The sequence below is a fragment of the Oculina patagonica genome, chromosome 3 (genome assembly GCF_052425735.1).
Source record: "Oculina patagonica isolate OP01 chromosome 3, crgOcupat, whole genome shotgun sequence".
NCBI classification, from domain to species: Eukaryota; Metazoa; Cnidaria; class Anthozoa; order Scleractinia; family Oculinidae; genus Oculina; species Oculina patagonica.
Window position 1 is genome coordinate 27,048,005 of NC_135760.1, and position 18,772 is coordinate 27,066,776.

At 40.4% G+C, this 18,772-nt stretch overlaps 1 protein-coding gene across 2 annotated transcripts; it reads right to left on the reverse strand.

Moving 5' to 3' along the window:
• Window positions 1-1,469: 1,469 nt before the first annotated feature.
• Window positions 1,470-10,534, reverse strand: LOC144647345 (uncharacterized). Of its 2 annotated transcripts, none has more exons than XM_078507142.1 (4): window positions 8,895-10,534; window positions 8,047-8,157; window positions 6,213-6,280; window positions 1,470-1,606 (listed from the first exon to the last, which is right to left on the reverse strand). In XM_078507142.1, the coding sequence occupies exons 1-3, from the start codon at window positions 9,783-9,785 to the stop codon at window positions 6,272-6,274; spliced, it is 1,011 nt and encodes a 336-aa protein (XP_078363268.1). In that variant the 5' UTR covers window positions 9,786-10,534; the 3' UTR covers window positions 1,470-1,606; window positions 6,213-6,271. The 2 variants fall into 2 exon arrangements, with proteins under 2 accessions (XP_078363268.1, XP_078363267.1); XM_078507141.1 differs by lacking the exon at window positions 1,470-1,606 and adding an exon at window positions 4,048-5,179 and having other exon boundaries at window positions 5,595-6,280.
• Between the last annotated feature and the right edge of the window lie 8,238 nt (window positions 10,535-18,772).

The following is an 18,772-nucleotide window of genomic DNA, read 5'->3' on the forward strand; positions in this document are numbered from 1 at the left end:
TCCGGTTTGGTTTACTTCCGGGGAAGATTTTCAGACTTCCGTGTTGATTTCTATTGTTCTGTGAGGACCAGTAGGCAACTGAATTAAAATTCAGTTTCCCAGAGTGAGTCCCGGCGACCCTACCGCTGACCAACCGCTGACGGACCGAGGAGCCGGGCACACAGCGGTCAAACGCAGCGCGCGTGCGCAGTTCCTGTGTAATTCCCGCCAAAATTTTCCATACAAAGTCTTAAATTTTCCGAAAACTTTGGCTTTAAACCCAAAAGTTAACGCCGTCCCTGGAAAGTTAAGGTTTATACGCCGCTTATGAATTGGAAATTTGATAATTCATCTCCACTGAGTGTCCCAGCTTGAACTGTTCTTTCACCGTACCATTTCTTTAACAATTTCCTACAAAAGTTTGCACACTTTCGAGACAAATTCTAAGAAAAGTTCGAGGCGCCGAGAACCGGAGGTGACGTCATTTTTGCGTTTGACCGCTGTGAAGGACCGGAGCCGGGGGTCACTCTGGGCTCGAGATTGGTAGTACTTATAAAATCAACAAAATGTTTATGCGACCTTATGCAGTTTACGCCGGCGTAAATCTTATGCTGCAGGATCTTTCGTTTGGCGTAGACCTTGTTAAAAGTGATATTCACCTCTTAATCACTAGATGTAACATGTAATAATTTTAATTTACCAAGGTCTTCTTGTCAAAATGTTTTCGGGTTAAGGGGCAAGAATTACAAAAACTGAGGCTTGTGCTTCAGTGAATAACACAAACCGTAAAATTGACTTGTTATACTTTTAGTGCACGACTTCCGACCGTCTAAGAATCAGTAACATTTTCATTCGTGGATTGTAGAATGTAAAAAAAATTAAATTAACTTTAAAGGTTAAACAGAATTACTGACTGGTGTCCCAGTAGTATACATTGTAGCGCTTGAATAAACAAACAAACAAACAAACATTGTAAATAAGCAGAAACTGGCTAAAAAATCCCAACTGGCAGGAGGCCATAGCGTGGAGAAATTAAATTCGGCGCTACCGAGCACAAATCCATCTAGTGGCAGGGAGGTGGACTTGAACCCCGTATCTCCGGATTCCAAATCCAGCGCCCTAACCTTGGCGCTCGGCCACGCTGCCTCCAACGCCGTAACCACTAGGCCAACCTGCCTCCTCTTCCCCGCTGCCGCGGAAAAAGCAGTTTCTGGCACGTGAAGTCTCTTCTCTATATGACATCAAAATTCGGCGCCAGCGTGAATTGTCTGAATACAGTGTCAGAGAGCAAATTTGTCCTTTCCTTTATCCTCTGCGTGATCGTAACAAACTCATTTATTGTCAACTTTGTGTCTGCCACTCACAGTAACATTAATAAACTTATCATCGCAGTCAAACGGCAGAATAGACAGAGACTCCTGCCCTTCCAGTAAAAGTTCGTTGGAGGGATCATCGTCCAGAGCTTCTGCGTGAAATACTACTGGTTTGTGGTGATCCATAACCATTGTTTTCATTCTGTAGATCTTTCCCGTCACAATAAATCCCTTGAATGATGTCTGCGACATAGTTTTCCAGATCCTTATTGGCTTTTTATAGTCATTGTTGAAGGTGACGCTCACACAGCTCACTAAAATGCAGTAAAAAAAAAAGATTAAACATGTTTAATATCTGCCAATGTAAATTGACCTCATGTTTGTTCTTCCAACAAACGGCAAAAATAACACGTTTGTACGCAAAAGTGAGTAGTTTTGTGCTAATCGTAAAAATGTTAAGGAGCATTAGTCAGTCTAGTCACAACGCCACGCGATCCCAAAACGCAAAGCGCACCGCGCACTTCTAAGGAGCGACACCTATAACTGCTATAAGGACGAAGTAGGGAAACGAGAACGTCGCCAAACAAAGGGTTTTGCGACGTGCCCTCCTGTTCCGGCATGTCCAGCTGACTGAAACAGACGTCTTTCTTACAACCAAAACATTAGATCTGGGATGCCATCAAACCTCTAAAGGAAACTACAGTAATGAACCGGTTGATAGCCATATTAATGATCATATGACCTTTATACTGAGACGATACCAGAATACCTAGATTGTTAAAAGCTACAATCTAACACTGGAAAGAAGGGGGAAATATATGTCGGTACAGTAAAGAAACAAACAAGTATGGCTCAAAACAAGTCTTACCAGAATCAGAATTCTCCAGTTTTGTCGCTCTCTTGACTAACGACATAGAATGCACTTTCAGAATACAATAAGCCACCAGCAATGAAAAATGTGAAAATCTCATCACAAACATAACCGGCTAAAAATTGACGGTACTTCCAAAAAAATCCATCGATTTGTTTGTTTGGATTTTTAACTCTCTGCGAAGAAAATTTTTGTCAACTTAGTTTGTTACATGTTAGTTCAGATGCACTTTGTTTTAATTAATATTTCATTATAACTTTTCAGAGGCACCTGTTAACTGTCGACCATTATTTCCTCATTCGAATAGAACCATTCATTTGCGCAGGTTGCAAGAGACTGAGTCCGATTCTCCACCCCAGAGATATTCTCTTTTGCGCATGGGCGAGAATAGCTCTGGGAAAGCTGGGGACTAAAATAGTATGTGCCGATTAGTTTTCGCTTCATTGTACATAAAGTTGTTTGTTTAAAGAAAACAACTGCACAAACTAATACAGTACACTTGGAACCAACAAGCATTGTTTAATAAACATTTTTACTTATTTACGTCTACACGGCACTTTGCCAAAATGCCGGTTAGAATTTTCGGGTCAAAATACTGAAGCATGTCCCTATCTATAAATGTCTTTTTAATATTGGGTTACACCATGTTACGTTACATTATTTGCCATTTCAGTGCATCTAGAACATATACTACTTATTAACCGAGAGTGAGGTCATTACAGGGGAATCTCAGACCGAGGCCTTGATGTATTGACCGAGCGACAGCGAGGTCAATACATCAATGTCGAGGTCTGAGATTCCCCTGTAATGACCGAACGGACGAGGTTAATAAGTTATTTATTATATGGCCTTTAAGCACTATTCAAAAGAAGGGTATAATCAAGGGAAAAAACACTGGAGGTAAAACTCGCTCTCGCTCTCTGTGGCTCTCTTCGTCGCTCATACTAAAGAAGTATCGGTATGCTTATATTTTTCTTTCCGTTATTGAAAAGATAGTTATATTTTGTCGTCATTTTTGTTGTTTTTGCCCCCTCGCTAGTAGCTTTTACTCACAACTCAAAAAACCGTCGAGCCGAGAAAAATTTTCATAATGCCCGGTCATTACAAGTAAATAATGCCCGCTCAGCAGCCAATCAGAGCGTGCGTACTATTGTAGCCATATAATAAAACCATATAACGGCATTAGCGTTGAGTGTTAAAGTCTCTCCAGCTCAGGTCTTAACAATTGTGCCTCGGAATAAAAAAGTCAAAGGATATTAGTCTTTCAACGTTTTCTGCTCGCCCCTATTATGTCCCTACACAGCATTGTGGATGTACCGTACAACCCCGCAGGACAATCAGATGCCTTCACTTCATGAATTGCTGTTCGTGGTGAGATTGGCCAAAGGACAAGGTAGCATCTATGAGCCAAGAAGTAAGAGGAAGATTTCGCATGTTAGCGACCCACTACCAATCACCTTCCCACCTCCACAACATATGCAACGTCACAGAGATTCCAACGCCTTTTGAAGAAAAATAGGGGGACTTTTTTAGTGCTGAAGATGCGAGCCTCTAGGGGGGTCTGGGGGCATATTCCCCGGGAAATTTCGCAAATTTAGGTTCTCTCAAGTGCCATTTCCAGCGTTTTGACATCATTTCTGAGTTAGTCTATAAGGTCTTTATTCTTTTCACAGACATTATTGGTGCTTTTCTTTACTGTTGTTACTCTTAGATTGCAAAAAGTACTAAAGATTAGCATTTTTTCTTCTTTCAGAATTTCATGATAAATTCTGGAGAATCTGATAAAAATCGGGAGAGCGGGAGGCAATGCATCAAGTTGGGATACTCCCGATCAAATTGGGAGGGTTGGAATCTGTGCAACGAGGATCCACCTCACTGACCTCAGACTACGACATCAACAAGCCCAACTACAAAACAATGTCTCTCACGGACAGAAAAGGCAAAGGATTCCAGTAAACATAGCAGGATACAAAAAACAGTTTTCAGCATTATGTGGGTGCATTTGGCATTAGTTGCCTGCTATGTTCCGTGGAGCATGGTGGCTGGGCTGTATCTGAATGGAATTGAACATAATGTGGCTTGGTTAGCTACCAGAGTTAAAACAATTGCTTATCATGTATGATGAACAGAAATTTCAATTAATTACATTAAAATAAAATTCAAGTACAAAACAATGTCCCCCAACTTAGTGACCAGGTATTCAAATTATTTACATCCATGCAAAGTTATAGCGTAAGTAGCGGCCATGTGCGCTTGATGCACATTGCAACGTGAATTGGGTGCCCAGTTAGGACGCGCAAAAACAATTAGTTTTAACTTTCTTAAACTGTATTAATTCATATTGGACACGAATTTATAACCGGAATACGGGAGCACAGACTCTTTGTCGCCCTTGAACAAGATGTAGACCCGCATGTTAACACGGACAGCGAGCGGGCTGCCGAATACGAGGCTTTGGTGAGAAACAAAGAATCCGCTCAACAAAACATAAACATCACGAAGAACGAGCGACCGCGCGCGCTGATCAACGCGCAAACGCGCAAACCAAGAAAGAGGAAGCTGTCATGCTGGGACGCATCAGTTTAATCAGACGACAGGGCCATCCTTTCCAAGGCAGAGGCCGAAGCTTCCAGCATCCTTGAGGCTTCTCAAGCTGAGGCGGAGGCGTACTCAAATATATTACGAAGCCAGGACTTGTCTGTGGATGGGTCACTCTCTTATTTCGGGGTAAGAGTGCTGGCTGACTGCTAACATTGGGTTCCCTGCACCGGCTAAAACTTTCAGTTGAGAGGAATGTGTCACTCTAAGTTCAGTGCTTCCTTTTGTAATCTAAATTATAATACGGACGTTATTTGGTATTTGTTGTTTTAATTGCTTGCGTAAAAAAAATTAGCCGACCAAAATAAGTGCTTTTTATCAAATGAACTTACAGAGTTTCTAGACTGATACTAATTTATGTAGACAATGAAGAGCTAAAGAAGAAAGATATAGGTCAGCAGTAAACATTACATCAGGGCTCAAGAAGTAAAAAACAACTGCAAGCAAGGCTGATCATACTACGTGAAAATAGGCTTTGCGAGACAACACCACGACTGGAACCGATACAGCAGGATTGCAACCGCGGACAGCTGTTTCGTTCTTATTGGAACTCATCAGCGCGGTGTAGCGAATCTAAATGACGCCAGCCCAAAGGCCAACGCAAATAAATTGCCCAATAACCCGTACACTGTATCAAGTTCCGTACTTCCGCGGTTGCAATCCTGCTGTATCGGTTCCAGTCGTGGTGTTGTCTCGCAAAGCCTATTTTCACGTAGTATGATCAGCCTTGCTTGCAGTTGTTTGTTATTTCATTTTATTGCTGATCAGATCTCTCAGTAGATCCTACGAATAGCAGCATTATCGTTCGCGGTCCCTTGCAGTTTTAGTCTTACTTCAAGAAGTAAAGCCTGTGCAAGGCAACTCATCTTTTGCCTCTCCGAGAAAAACGCGTGGTCGTAGTCCGTGGTCCTCTGTCAAATCTTGAATTTCTCTATTACCAGTATTCAAAACGCGATAAACGTGTGAACGGAAATCACGATTGTTTTGTTACGTGTAGCTTAACCCAAAATAATTACAAAACGAAACACTATCGGCTGGAATAACCGCAACCACAGCAAACCCAATCACGATTCGCAGCCAACTGCGTGACTGTAGAATGGGCGGAAAAAGTCACACAATCAAATAATCGTTCTACGGTATTTAGCAAACGGGAGAAAGGAAACTGCCATTTAATGTAAAAGATATAAGATTCTATTCCACTTGGCATCTCGTATTACCTACATTTGAGGATATTATAACCCCTGACATCTGACAACTTTTACATTGAATAATAAATGTGTTTGATATCGATCTTGAGTATCAAACCAACTGAACCAGCGTGTCTCTGACTGTGACAGCGTCCTTGATGTTGCTTTTTAGCCTGACTCCATATTATTTCTTTTTACTTGTTGGTGTCCTACGTTACTAACTATAACAAAGCTTTCCTTGTTTTTTTCTGTCTTCGTACTCACAATAACTCTATTTCCAGACCTTCACTGATGTACTTTGGCGGTAGTGAAACAATTTTGTTTTACTGCTCCTGCAAAAACAAAATAAAGAAGTATATTGAAAGTCTAACGTTTCACAGAAAAATTCGAACACCTTTGGGCACCTTAGACACCTAAGAGACGGGGCGCCATATGGGCACATGTGGGCAGCTAAGATGTAGAGCGTAGTGTCCGTATTATGGAGATACCTGTATTACACAGATAGGGTAATTAATTACAATTACTAAAGTAGAATTAAAAGTTCAAAATTGCAACAATGTATAGAGCAGTTTTCGTCGCTTGAGTATTGAAAGTAATTCGCATTTTCTTTGGTTTTATGTTTCTAAGCTTAATGATTGATTTAAAAATTTTGCGCCACTTTTTCATCCAATCAGAAGTAAAACCAAAACTAATCGCGGCTCGTTCGCACGCGTTTTCCGCGCTTGGCGCCAGCTACATGTATCTACATCGAGTATTGATTGGATTGTTCGTGATTGATTGGCCTGGGAGATAGTGATTACTTTGGTTTTGGTTTTTCGACACCCTATAAACAAATTGAAAACTAGATTAAAATTTACTCTATCACATAAAAAGTTCTTAACAAAATTTATTGTTAAAAATGTTCTAATTTCTTGCAGTTTTTAATAGGTCTTTGATGTTCTTAATATAATGACCGAGAATAAACCTCACAGTAGCGAATTGAACTCGTTGCAAACGCCATAATAGGAATTGTGGCAGAGGGTTGCTGTACCCACTTAAACTGCACATTGATATAAACAACGACAAGCTTGCCAGAAAGATTTTATCCGTTCTAAATTGGAACCACTTATCAAAATGTTCATTGGGTCATATTCGTCAAGATGATGCCTACCTTGAACATGCATTTGCGGTGTCGATAAGGGTGTCATCAGCGTACTGGAAAGATTTTACATTTATGTTTTCCTGAAGATCAGCAGCGGCGTAGATGTTGAAAACGTAAGTATAGGACCTAGAATACGAGCGAGGCACCCGTCTGCTTGTCAGGGGCACTCTTGTAGCCGTAGGCTATCTTTCTGCGTGTAAATGTCGCGACGGGGATCCCGCAGGGCCGGGCTGGGGATATCCCGCCTTGCCGAGATTTTTCCTGCGTGTTTTTAACTGAAATGTTAACGAAGTGTCGAAAATATCTGTGAAACCGAACCTAAACAGTCTTGATACTGATTACATATTTCGAGCAAAGATTATTCTGATCACATGAGCCGGGTTATGCTAAAGCACTTGACGACAAAAAATAATTTTAGTTTGGTGTCGGAAGACTGTTGCAAGCGGAAGAACACTGTGTTTGGTAAATTTCTGAGAAATTGGATATCATCATATTTGGTTTTATTTATTTGAAGCTGGTTGCTGCTCCCACGACCCGACACGCTTTTTTGGAGGGGTAGGTAACCCTGGGAACAGGGTCACCCTCCATTTAAGGTAAAAGGGGGAAGCCTCGAGCCAAGTGGCCCATGCTGCCGGAGCTTATCCCGGTTTCTGTAGCATTAAGCGGCTAGGAATATTTCTACTCCCCCCTGGATGGGATGCTAGTCCATCGCAAGGTACCCCCCCCCAGCATTATGTCGCCGGTACCCATTTATACACCTGGGTGGAGAGAGGCACTATGAGAGTAAAGTGTCTTGCCCAAGAACACAACGCAATGACCCCGGCCAGGCCTCGAACCCGGACCGCTCGATCCGGAGTCCGGCGCACTAATCATTAAGCCACCGCGCCTCCCTATTTAAGGTAAAAGGCCCGTGATTGTTCAGTACGTTCTTTTTATCTGATTAAGTTCCCAGCTTACCTTATATTTTGGCTTCTTGTTTCTGGATACCACCAGATTCACAACGAGAGACTGCTCCATAGCACAGGTAACATGTTCAAGCGAACAGTTGAGAACGATAGTACCATTGACCTATACAGAATAATAAAAGGCTTAAATAATAAAAAATAATATATTTGAGAGCTGGCCTTATGAACTTTCTTTTGTTGATTTTTTTTTCTTGGAAAACCTCTTTTTGAAACACCTTTATTTTAAGCAATCAATTTGAAATCTAAAGGAAATAGGCAATTTAAAGCTCGCATCTTTGATCTAGACAGAAAATCTGTTGTAGATTCCCTAGTATTGCATTGCGCATCCTTACTGCGCAGAATTTACGCGTATTTAGCATGCGCGCACAAACAAAATGGCCGCTTTTTTCTCTATAGCTTGGCTCGTAAGAGAGGTAAATCATCGTTTTCTCGTAAACGAGTACGGTGACCTATCATGTTTTTCTCTTAGTTCGAGAATAGCGATCAAATTCTCTCTATAACAGGAATACAGGTCAATTTCTATGGCAGAATAATACATTATCACCGAAAACGCGTACTTTGCCAGAACTCGCAATAGGAATTATGTGGTATATTACAAGGTCTTCCTGCTCTTAAACGAATACGGTGACCCCCCTTTTTTATTTCAAAATTTAAGTTCCCTGCAAAGTTTGGTTGGAAATCTATGAGCAGTTTTATTTCACGTGAATTACCTTAAGGTCTGAAATATGAGCATACCAGTTATTGCACTTTATCCGGCATACTTGCATTGGAAACTAGGCATCTTGAAGCTTAGTACATGACAACTATAAACAACATTAATACAATTATTTTGAAGCTTACCTCGACAATCAAATCTTCGACAGCTATCTCGCCGCTTCTCTCCGCCACTCCTCCCTCGGTCATTCCAACAATGTGTACGGCAGGACAAGACTGAGGGCTTTGTTTAATAGAAGAAAACGACCTCTTTATTCGCCCTAGCTTTCTCTTTACACTCCTTTTCAACACGTTTTGTCGCAATTCAACAACTGAATTACCGGGATCGTTACAAACCTTCCCTCGTGACATTGGATGTTTCGTAGACAACAAAGCGGTTGTTCCAGGTGAAACAGTAGAGCCTTTCAAACTAAAATCTTTATCCATTGTTTCCTCGTCTTGTGACTCTTTTTGTCTCCTTGAGGCCCAGTCTGCCATGTTACTGTGACTCAGCTGAACGCCCCATTCTTCTTCTGGCTTTCTCTGAAGTGTCACTGCTACGAGTTTGGAATGATGAATGATGTGAAACAGGCTAAGACAAGACTTGTTGTACAAACCCTCGTCATTATTCTCTGCGTCGTCATTTTCCTTGTTTGCATTTGCCTCGGGATCACTTAAGTCCAAATCGACTCCACTTTCGATTGGCCATTCCTGCACACTTGAGTCACTAATGTCAGTTCCTTTACACTCTGGCGGAAACTTTTGTCCATTTTTTGAGCGATATTGGTAGAAACTCTCCCTGAGTTTGTTTACAAGCGATGTTTTTCGTTTAGCTGGCTTGTAGTTCGGCGTTGCTTCTTCTTGGCCGTCCAAGTTGCCTTTGAAAGAATCCCGCCTGAACACCTGTTCTCCGGTTTCGTCTAGGTCTTTAGACAGAAATGAGTTATTTGTCATGTTGTTCTCTTTGTTGTCCTGTGTGACTGTTTTCATTCTAGTTTCCTCAATCAGTCCGCTACTCTCTTCAGCTACGTTGTTCATTGCCGTCGCCTTAAGTTTGATATTCAATTTCCTTTTTTTGTTTAAAATGCGAAAAAATGGTCCTGTTGTTAACTAGACCGCTAGAAATCGACTTAAACTTGAGAAATAAACTTATGTCTTGTTTTATCGTGCTGACCTTGGTTGTGTGTCTTTAGACAGTTTTATTGTTTACGGTGGATGATTTGGTTCACTTAAAATGCAGCCAGCATAATGCATCATCACCATTAGTAGTTAATGGACTGTTTCAAAAATGATTTATCGAAGGTTTCACAACAACTTTGAAGTTTTGTCGCCCACTCTGGGATGATTTAATTTCATTTAAATTGCAAAATGCAACAAGGGTACGTCAGTACAGGCGATGTCCTCCATTGTTACTAAAACCTCATTGTCTTTTTCCCACTGAAGTATGATCTACATCTAAATCGACATTTAATTTAGTCGGTAAAGTCGTTAGACATCACACCAACTTTCCTTAAAAATAAATTACAGATGTGAAGCTAAATAAAAAAATAATGTCTAAATGTTATTTTCTAGCTTTGCATATTAACGTGTTTAAAATGATTTGCTAAATTAGTTTTAAAACTTTGTAATGAACTAGAATTAATCTCGGGAGGCAAGGAATTCCATTTGAATATGGAGTGGGTTTTAGGTATTCTATATTTACATATATGACTATTGCGTGTTCTTGTCTCGCTACTGTAGGCACTAGATATTTTTCTGTCTCGGTGTCTATGAGATTGTGGCTCAGTCCATACATTTATGCTAATTTTTTTATTTCTTTTCAGTTCCAAGGTATCCCACTCCAACTCTTTAGGTATGTCTGAGACGCTTGCTGTTCGATCGTAATTTTGAAGACAAAAGCGTGCTGCCTTTCTTTGGACTCGTTCGAGTATGGCAATGTCTTTCTCGTAGTGCGGATCCATAACAAAAATAGCAACAATAAACAAGGGTTATCCCCCGGGGGGGGCACTCAAAAAAGTTTTATACGGGGAGGCTCCGCCCCAAGCTCTTACCCCTTACCCTTTTATATACCATTTTCACAGAAATTGTACCCCTTTCGTATACCTTTTACTGAAAAAAGGTAGCCCTTTCATATACCTAAAAGACATGGCATAGACTTAGAACAGGACGTTTTCTTGTCATTTTCATGTTGCGCTTTATAAATTAAAATAATACAGCCACAAATTGCGTCTGTTTGAAATATTTTAATTCAAGGCCCTTTAAAAAACCTAAATGACGGATTTACATACCCTTTCATATACCTAAACTTGTGAAATCCCTACCCTTTTATATACCTGAAGCTTGAAAAAGGTACCCCTTTCGGGCGGAGCCTCCCCGTATAGGCCATTATATGGAGTACCCCCCCGGGGGTTATCCAATGTTTCCCTTCTATGTTAAATTATAATCACTCAAATACATTAGTGTTGATTTATTGCACTCAAAATAGCAAACTGGATGATGGTACTCAAAGAGACGTCTGAGTGGCCTCTATCCCAGTTCCGGTTGTTTGCACATTAAGACAGATTTCCGCCTCTGCATGCACTGCTTCCCGCACACATCACAATGACGTCTCTTTTCTTCTCAGTCTGTCTCCCGACTGAAAACTTTTTTTGAGTACCCCCCCCCGGGGTCTGTCTGGGCCACAACTTGATTCAATTCACATTCTTCAACTTCTTCAAGAGTCGCAATCATTTTTGTGAATTTCGTGTTCGGTAATAACGTTTCTAAACATTATTTTACTGTTACCAACTCCGAGATCATACGTCTACATGTAGTAAGATCTAGTTGGAAAACCCGGGGGGGGGGGGTACTCCATATAATGGCTCATACGGGGAGGCTCCGCCCGAAAGGGGTACCTTTTTCAGGCTTCAGGTATATAAAAGGGTAGGGATTTCACAAGTTTTGGTATACGAAAGGGTATGAAAATCCGTCATTTAGGTTTTTAAAAGGGCCTTTAGTTAAAATATTTCGAACAGACGCACTTGATGGCTGTATTATTTTAATTTATTTAGCGCTGCATAAAAATGACAAGAAAACGTCCTGTTCTAAGTCTATGCCATGTCTTTTAGGTATACGAAAGGGGTACAATTTCTGTCAAAATGGTATATAAAAGGGTAAGGGGTAAAAGCTTGGGGCGGAGCCTCCCCGTATAAAACTTTTTTGAGTGCCCCCCTCCCCCCCGGGTTGGAAAATACCATGAACACCACTGACATTCATGAAAGAGGGAGAGTAGAGCAGTACTTCTTTTTCAGAGAGTGTCAAACACATTAGACCCTCGCCCTGAGTGCCACATAAATTGCAGACAAAAGGCTCACCCTAATACAAAACTTGGTTCAAAGCCAATTTATGGAGACAATACGGAAGAGGATATCCTTTTGATCACACCAGTCAGTGAGACGTGTGCCAGTGTAAACGTCATGGCACCACTCATTTGACAAACAACGAAGCTACTTTATGACTGAGGACCGCAAGGGCGTCCTTCTAGTCACCAAAGGAATCGAATTGTGTACAATTTTTGCTGGACGCACACACTTAGATATTAAATGAGACTTTTGCCCAGCACAAAGAAGTTAAACGCATAGACTCCCTCCAACCAAACAACTCAGATGTAAACACTGATGGTCACACTAAACCAACAATTTATGCAAGCGAGACATGTTCTGGCACACACTCAAGATTGATATCAGTCTTGCCAATTACAATAAACGTTAGCAACCGAGTTTTAAGAAAATAAATACAAATAAGCGAGACGTTTTCTCGCATGCACTCGAGATAATTTAAAAAGAATTTTTACTTCGGCCAAAAAAGCAAGCAAGACTTTTTCTCATAATGAAAAAAAAGAAAATAAGTAAAGAAATTCTTAGTTTTTTTGGTATCTTTTAGGGGTCCACAACGGTTGATCCACACCCAGATTGGTCTCTTTTAGGGGTTCTTTTTAAAATTTCCGACGAGCATCCCCGTTCGTTTCATATAGGAGTCCCCCCCCCCGGGGGTGTAAATATAAATTTGTTTGTGGTAAATAGTGTAATATACATTTGCTGCATGGTTATTTTAATAGTTTCGGGTGGATGGAGTCACTTTGAACGTTAAAGTTGGCTTTAGGTCTTGAATAATCGGCATTTCATTGATGAGACAATCGAATTTGCTGCGGCATTTTTTTTAAACTGAGAAGTTGTTTATTAGCTTCGGTTTTGAGATCCCTTGCGTGTTCAACATGTGCTTTCCAATAGACCATTTGCATTATGACGTAAAGCGCAAAGGCTTCTGGTAGTTGTAGTTAGGTTCGCGGGAAATTTTAAATTATTGTCATCAAGCCTGTCGTGATGGAGGTAAAGTAAATTACTCTCACCGAAAAAGGCGTCCCTAAGGCGTCATTTAAAAGGCAAAAAGCAACCTCTCAGTATAAAACCAAGTCTGTTAAAATGAAAAAGGTATGAAAGAAATTGTATATTTGCTGGGTTGCGTTTTGTAGTGAAGTTTCAACGAGTGTTTCCTCCAGTCGAGTCTCAATCGCGCTGTTATTTAATTATATTCCTTAAGCTTTTGCTTGCCAGGTATTTTCAAATAGCATACGAAGACGCAATATTTTACCCTTTCTAAACATTGGGGAGTACAGTACATGATGTCTGCACTCGTAAAAATCTTTGAGGCTCAATTTTTAAAGTCTCACAAGTAATCGCTCATCAACAAAATTATGTAAATAAAATTATATTTGCTCACACGTACGGCCCACGCTCGTATTGAAACCACAACACCAAATCGACGAGTTGACATTTTCAGTACAAAAAACAAGAAAGCTTCTTTGTTAAAGAAAATTGCAATTACAGTTCAGTTTAAATTTGACGAGAAAAGAAATACATTTTTAAGATAAATAAACAAACAACCTGTATTCACCTGCACAGGGACAGCTGACAGGGAAGTTTTGATTGATCAGCTTGAAAATCCTTTATCATTAACCCTTCATGATTCATCGCTGAAGCTCGATTAAACGAAGAAAATTATTTGACTCGTTTCTCGGTCTCACTGTAAAAATAAATTAAACTAACCGTCCCGCCGAGTAATCATGATATATGGTAAATTTTCTAAGCTTTTCAGTCAAGAATTAATTCACCTGCGATCGATGGAAGCGATCGTTTGTTGAACGTTTGAAAATAGATGATAAACAAAGTCAATGGCTTGCCTTGCTTTCACTTGATTCCACACAAATTTAATCATATTCTAGACTCGTCCTTTCAAGCAATCTGTTTCCAGTGCGCGATTTTTTGAAGCTGTGATTTTAGGATAAAATTATTTACGAAGAGAAGTTGTCGGCCGCGATGAATGAAATTCTACCAAGTCAACTCCGCACACAACGTACATATTAAACTTACTTGAACACGAACAACATTTGTCAGTCAAGTTTCATTCCAAAGCTATCATCCTGTTTTCTATATTTTTGACAGGTAACTGAAATATAAATGTATAAGCAAATTTCGAAGCTACAAGAGCGTAAACTTTAGCAGCTCAGCTTCAAATAAATGTCGTAGATGTCCACCTTCCCGCTTGGCTGCCTTAGCCAATCACAAGCCAGAAATGGTGTTTTCCCGCGAACCTAACTACAACTACCAGAATTCTTTGCGCTTTTACGTCATAATGCAAATGGTCTATTGACGAATTCTGAGAGCTGAGTTATGTCAATTGGTGTAACCGACATAGTTTATATCACATAGACCGCATTTGAAATACAGTCAACTCTATCTAAAGACGGACACCCTCGGGACCGGCCGCAGCTGTCCGTCTTAGAGAGGTGTCCGCCTTGTAGAGAATCGAGGTAACATGACACCATTAATCCTGAGATAATAATGCTAAAACTATGCACAATGCAACAAACCCGTGCTAACTGCAACATAATAAAAGAACCGTATTTGCTTGTCATAATGATATGGGAAAACCTCATTTGCATTCACTTTCAACACACTTAATTAATATACACGACTACAAAAACTAGTTTCGTCAGAAGACCTCGTCAGTTGGTAGCCATATGCTGTTAAGAATTTTAAATTTTCAGACGACTTCATATAACATTGCACAAAGAATAACCCTAGTATCTAGGCAACTATAACGCTATCTTATTCTTTGGATATATTTTGTATTTTGTTTTAAGTTACTGCTATGTTTACTGCTATTCTCGTTGTTATTTTAGATTTTGTTAGCAATTATTTTTATATTAATATTATTTTTGTATTTTGATTTATATAGCGTTATAGTATTAACGCTTAACAGCATATGGCTACCAACTGTTCAATAAGTGTTAATGGAGTGCAAAATAGTTTTTTTAAAAAACAAACGTTTCGGGGAAACCCCTTCATCAGTGTAAATGTGATGTCTTAAAAGGAACGCTTGATCGTACGTTAAATGTCTTGCGTGCGCGTCGTTTAAAAATAAACAGAGCGCGAGATTGCGCGCGCGCTCAGCGCACATGACAAAAAATTTAAATGAACATCAGAATATTAGTCTGAGAATACAAATGTGAATTTAGAATTTTAAGTCAATGTTCATGCCACTAGGGGCTAGTGTCTTGTAAGTAAAGATCCTCCTCATCTCCTCCCTTCGTCTTTGGGCGGCCGGTCCAGCAACTTGCTTAATAACAGATACTGACATGTCGTGGATGGAATTGTGGCCCCCTTGGTTAAAATGTTCGGCCACGGGGAAACCACCGTTCTGGTACCGTTGGTTGTTCTGGTAACCTTCAACTTAGCGGAGGTGCTTGCCAAACCTGTCTGCAAGCCTACGACCAGTCTCTCCGATGTACATTGATTGACAACGGCAGCATGATGGCGTAAATGAATCCGGTCGCAGTGCAGGTGTGGTGTCCTTTCGGGTGCACAACTCCGTTCGCGTGGTTGATGTTTTGAGTTTTTCCGGTGAATGCACATGTCCGGCACCTAGGTCGCTGACAGGGAAAGGTCCCGGCTTGTTCCTGTTGAGGGTTTGAGGAGAAGGTACTATGAACCAAGATGTCTTGAAGGTTAGTATCCCGCCGGTAAACGCACATGGGCGTGGTCGTGAATATGTTCTTTGTTCGAGGGTCGTCGGCCAGGATACTAAAGTTCTTTAACAAAATCTTCTTGACTTCCTGGTTCTTTGGATGGTAGGTTAGTATCATGCGGGTCTTTTCTGATTTCTCCTCAGATGTTTGGTTTCGTGAATGCTGTAGTGCGTTCTGACGGTCGATGTCTGCTGCCTTTCTTTGCCCGGCTGCAACTACTTCACTAGGGTAGCCTCTCGCCTTGAAGAATGATGCCATCTCATTGGACTTGGTGTTGTAGTCCTGTTGGTGGGGACAGATGCGGCGCAGGCGAAGAAATTGGCTGTAAGGGATTGCGTTTTTACAGCCAGGCGGATGGGACGACCCATAGTGGAGGTAGTTGTGGGTGTCGGTGGACTTATAGTGGATTGATGTTGTTATTTTGTCATAAGTGATGGATAGGCGAAGGTCCAGGAAAGGAATCGATGTTTCGCTGATTTTGAAGGTGAAATGCCCCTAGTGGCATGAACATTGACTTAAAATTCTAAATTCACATTTGTATTCTCAGACTATTATTCTGATGTTCATTTAAATTTTTTGTCATGTGCGCTGAGCGCGCGCGCAATCTCGCGCTCTGTTTATTTTTAAACGACGCGCACGCAAGACATTTAACGTACGATCAAGCGTTCCTTTTAAGACATCACATTTACACTGATAAAGGGGTTTCCCCGAAACGTCTGTTTTTTAAAAAACTATTTTGCACTCCAAGAACACTTATTGAACACTTATTGTAACAATTGAGTGCTACGCAGCAAAACTCTTTTTATATGGCTACCAACTGACGAGGTCTTCTGACGAAACTAGTTTTTGTAGTCGTGTATATTAATTAAGTGTGTTGAAAGTAAATGCACAAATGAGGTTTTCCCATATCATTATGATGTTCAGTAATACTTTCTTGGCTTCGACCAACAGAATTTCACAAAGGCATATTTGCTTGTTAAAGCAAAAATTGAGAGCTTCTACAAACTGTCATACTGTAAGTAGAAAACGACCTCTTTCGTGTCCATACACGTAAGCAGAGAAGTAATCCGTTAAACTTAAAGCGTCATTGTATTTGTATTCTTCTTCAGAGTTTTCGTTAGACACGCTGGACCTGTACGTTATGTATGGGGAACTATTATGTCCCCATACATAACGTACTTACCCCTCACTCACCAGTAGCGTGTAACGCGATCGCCCCTAAGAACGACTGCGTGGGAGGCTAACTCACAAGCGGCCCACCAGCGGTATGCGAGGTATGTACTTTTTGTATCCCTTATTATAGTGTATTCAGATATTTATATATTTTCTTCTGTATCTCGCAGGTCGTGTATGCCCGTGTTCTTATGTATTCCCCTGTATTCCCATGTATTCTCATGTATTCCCCAGTACTCCCTTGTATTCCCATGTATTCTCTTTTATACCATGCCACAGAAAATACAGCCAATCAGAATACAGGAAAGCCGTTGTATATTCGACGGTATTCAACCCAACCTTCCCATCGTGCGCTGCGATCTTATTCTCGATGAAATTTAGTGAGCGTATTTTCTATGGCATGGTATAAAATAGTTACACAACACTTTCTCGTGGTATACTATGGAATATCCCACTTGTCACTTGTATTTTCTTCGTATACACACTCGCCTAAAGGCTCGTGTGTATACCGAGAAAATACAAGTGACTCGTGGGATATTCCATAGTATACCACTCGAAAGCGTTGCATAACTAGTATGTATTTCCCTGTATTCTGATGTATTCTCATGGGGAATACAGGAGAATACAGGGGAACACAGAAGAATACAGGGGAATACAAGGGAAATGAATACAGGAGAATACAAGGGAATAGAGGAGAATACAGGAGATTACAGGGGAATACATGAGAGTACAAGGGAATACATGAGAATACAGGGGAATACAGGAGATAACAGGAAAATACAAAGAGGATTTACACGGCAGCGAAAAGATATGAATTTTATTTTCGAGTGGTAAAGCAATATTTTACGAATGAGCGCAGCGAATGAGTAAAATATTGCTTTTACCACGAGAAAATAAAATTCATATCTTCAAGCCACCGTGTAATTTTCTTTTTATTATATAGACAAAAACAATGCATAAAGTAAAAGTTAAAACATTTTTATTAATCAAATGGTTAACACGTGCGACGGCTAAATATAACAATTGAGCAAATTGCCAAACTGAAAGGCAAAATTTCGCGAACGGAAGCTTTCAGAAGATGTATCACGTAAATGAAAAAAACAGTGTGTTTATTAGCTTTCATCAATGTCACTGACAATAATTCGCCATTTTGAAATCTGTTTCTGCTTAAACTCACCGCTTTTCTGATTTCATCTTAGCCAACACTGACAAACAAAATAGTCTGTTTTAATTAAATTTAAATAAATTTTAAATATTGAAATTAAGAAATAATAATTATGAAATGGAGCATGATCAAATTAGCGAGCATATTCGAACGCATCTTGGATCCTTACTCAGGAGAGGATTGGGGATAGGAAGAAACATGCCCTAGGGTAGTAGGAGTGAGGCTGAAATCACAGTGAGGGGAGGGGGAGGGGAAGGAAAAAGGAGTGAAGTTAAGGTCCAGAAGAATAAAACAAGAGAAATTCAAATTATTTCACAACCGCGACTTTATTTGTTTGTTTGTGATCAGTGGAGCGTAATTCGAAACTAGCCTATTGAGTGGTCATTGATCCTTACGCAAAAGTACACGACTCCTGTTCTGTGAGCTTGACTTGTAAGCAAGTCTACCCCCCATCCAGTCCTTAACTTTTCCACTCCAACTCCATCCTTTCAAGATGGTAACTTGTTACTTTTTTTGCAATCCTACTAATCACCAGGGACTGCGGAACATTTTTTTCTAATCGGAAGGGGGGAGGGGGGGGGGGTGATTGATAGTGGATTGATGTGGAGAGCTTTAGAGACT

Coding starts and splice junctions, on each gene's coding strand:
- LOC144647345 (XM_078507142.1), bottom strand. CDS start 9,785: ATGAACAACGTAGCTGAAGAGAGTAGCGGACTGATTGAGGAAACTAGA. Junction 8,158..8,894: donor TCGAAGATTTGATTGTCGAG/GTAAGCTTCAAA, acceptor TATTCTGTATAG/GTCAATGGTACTATCGTTCT.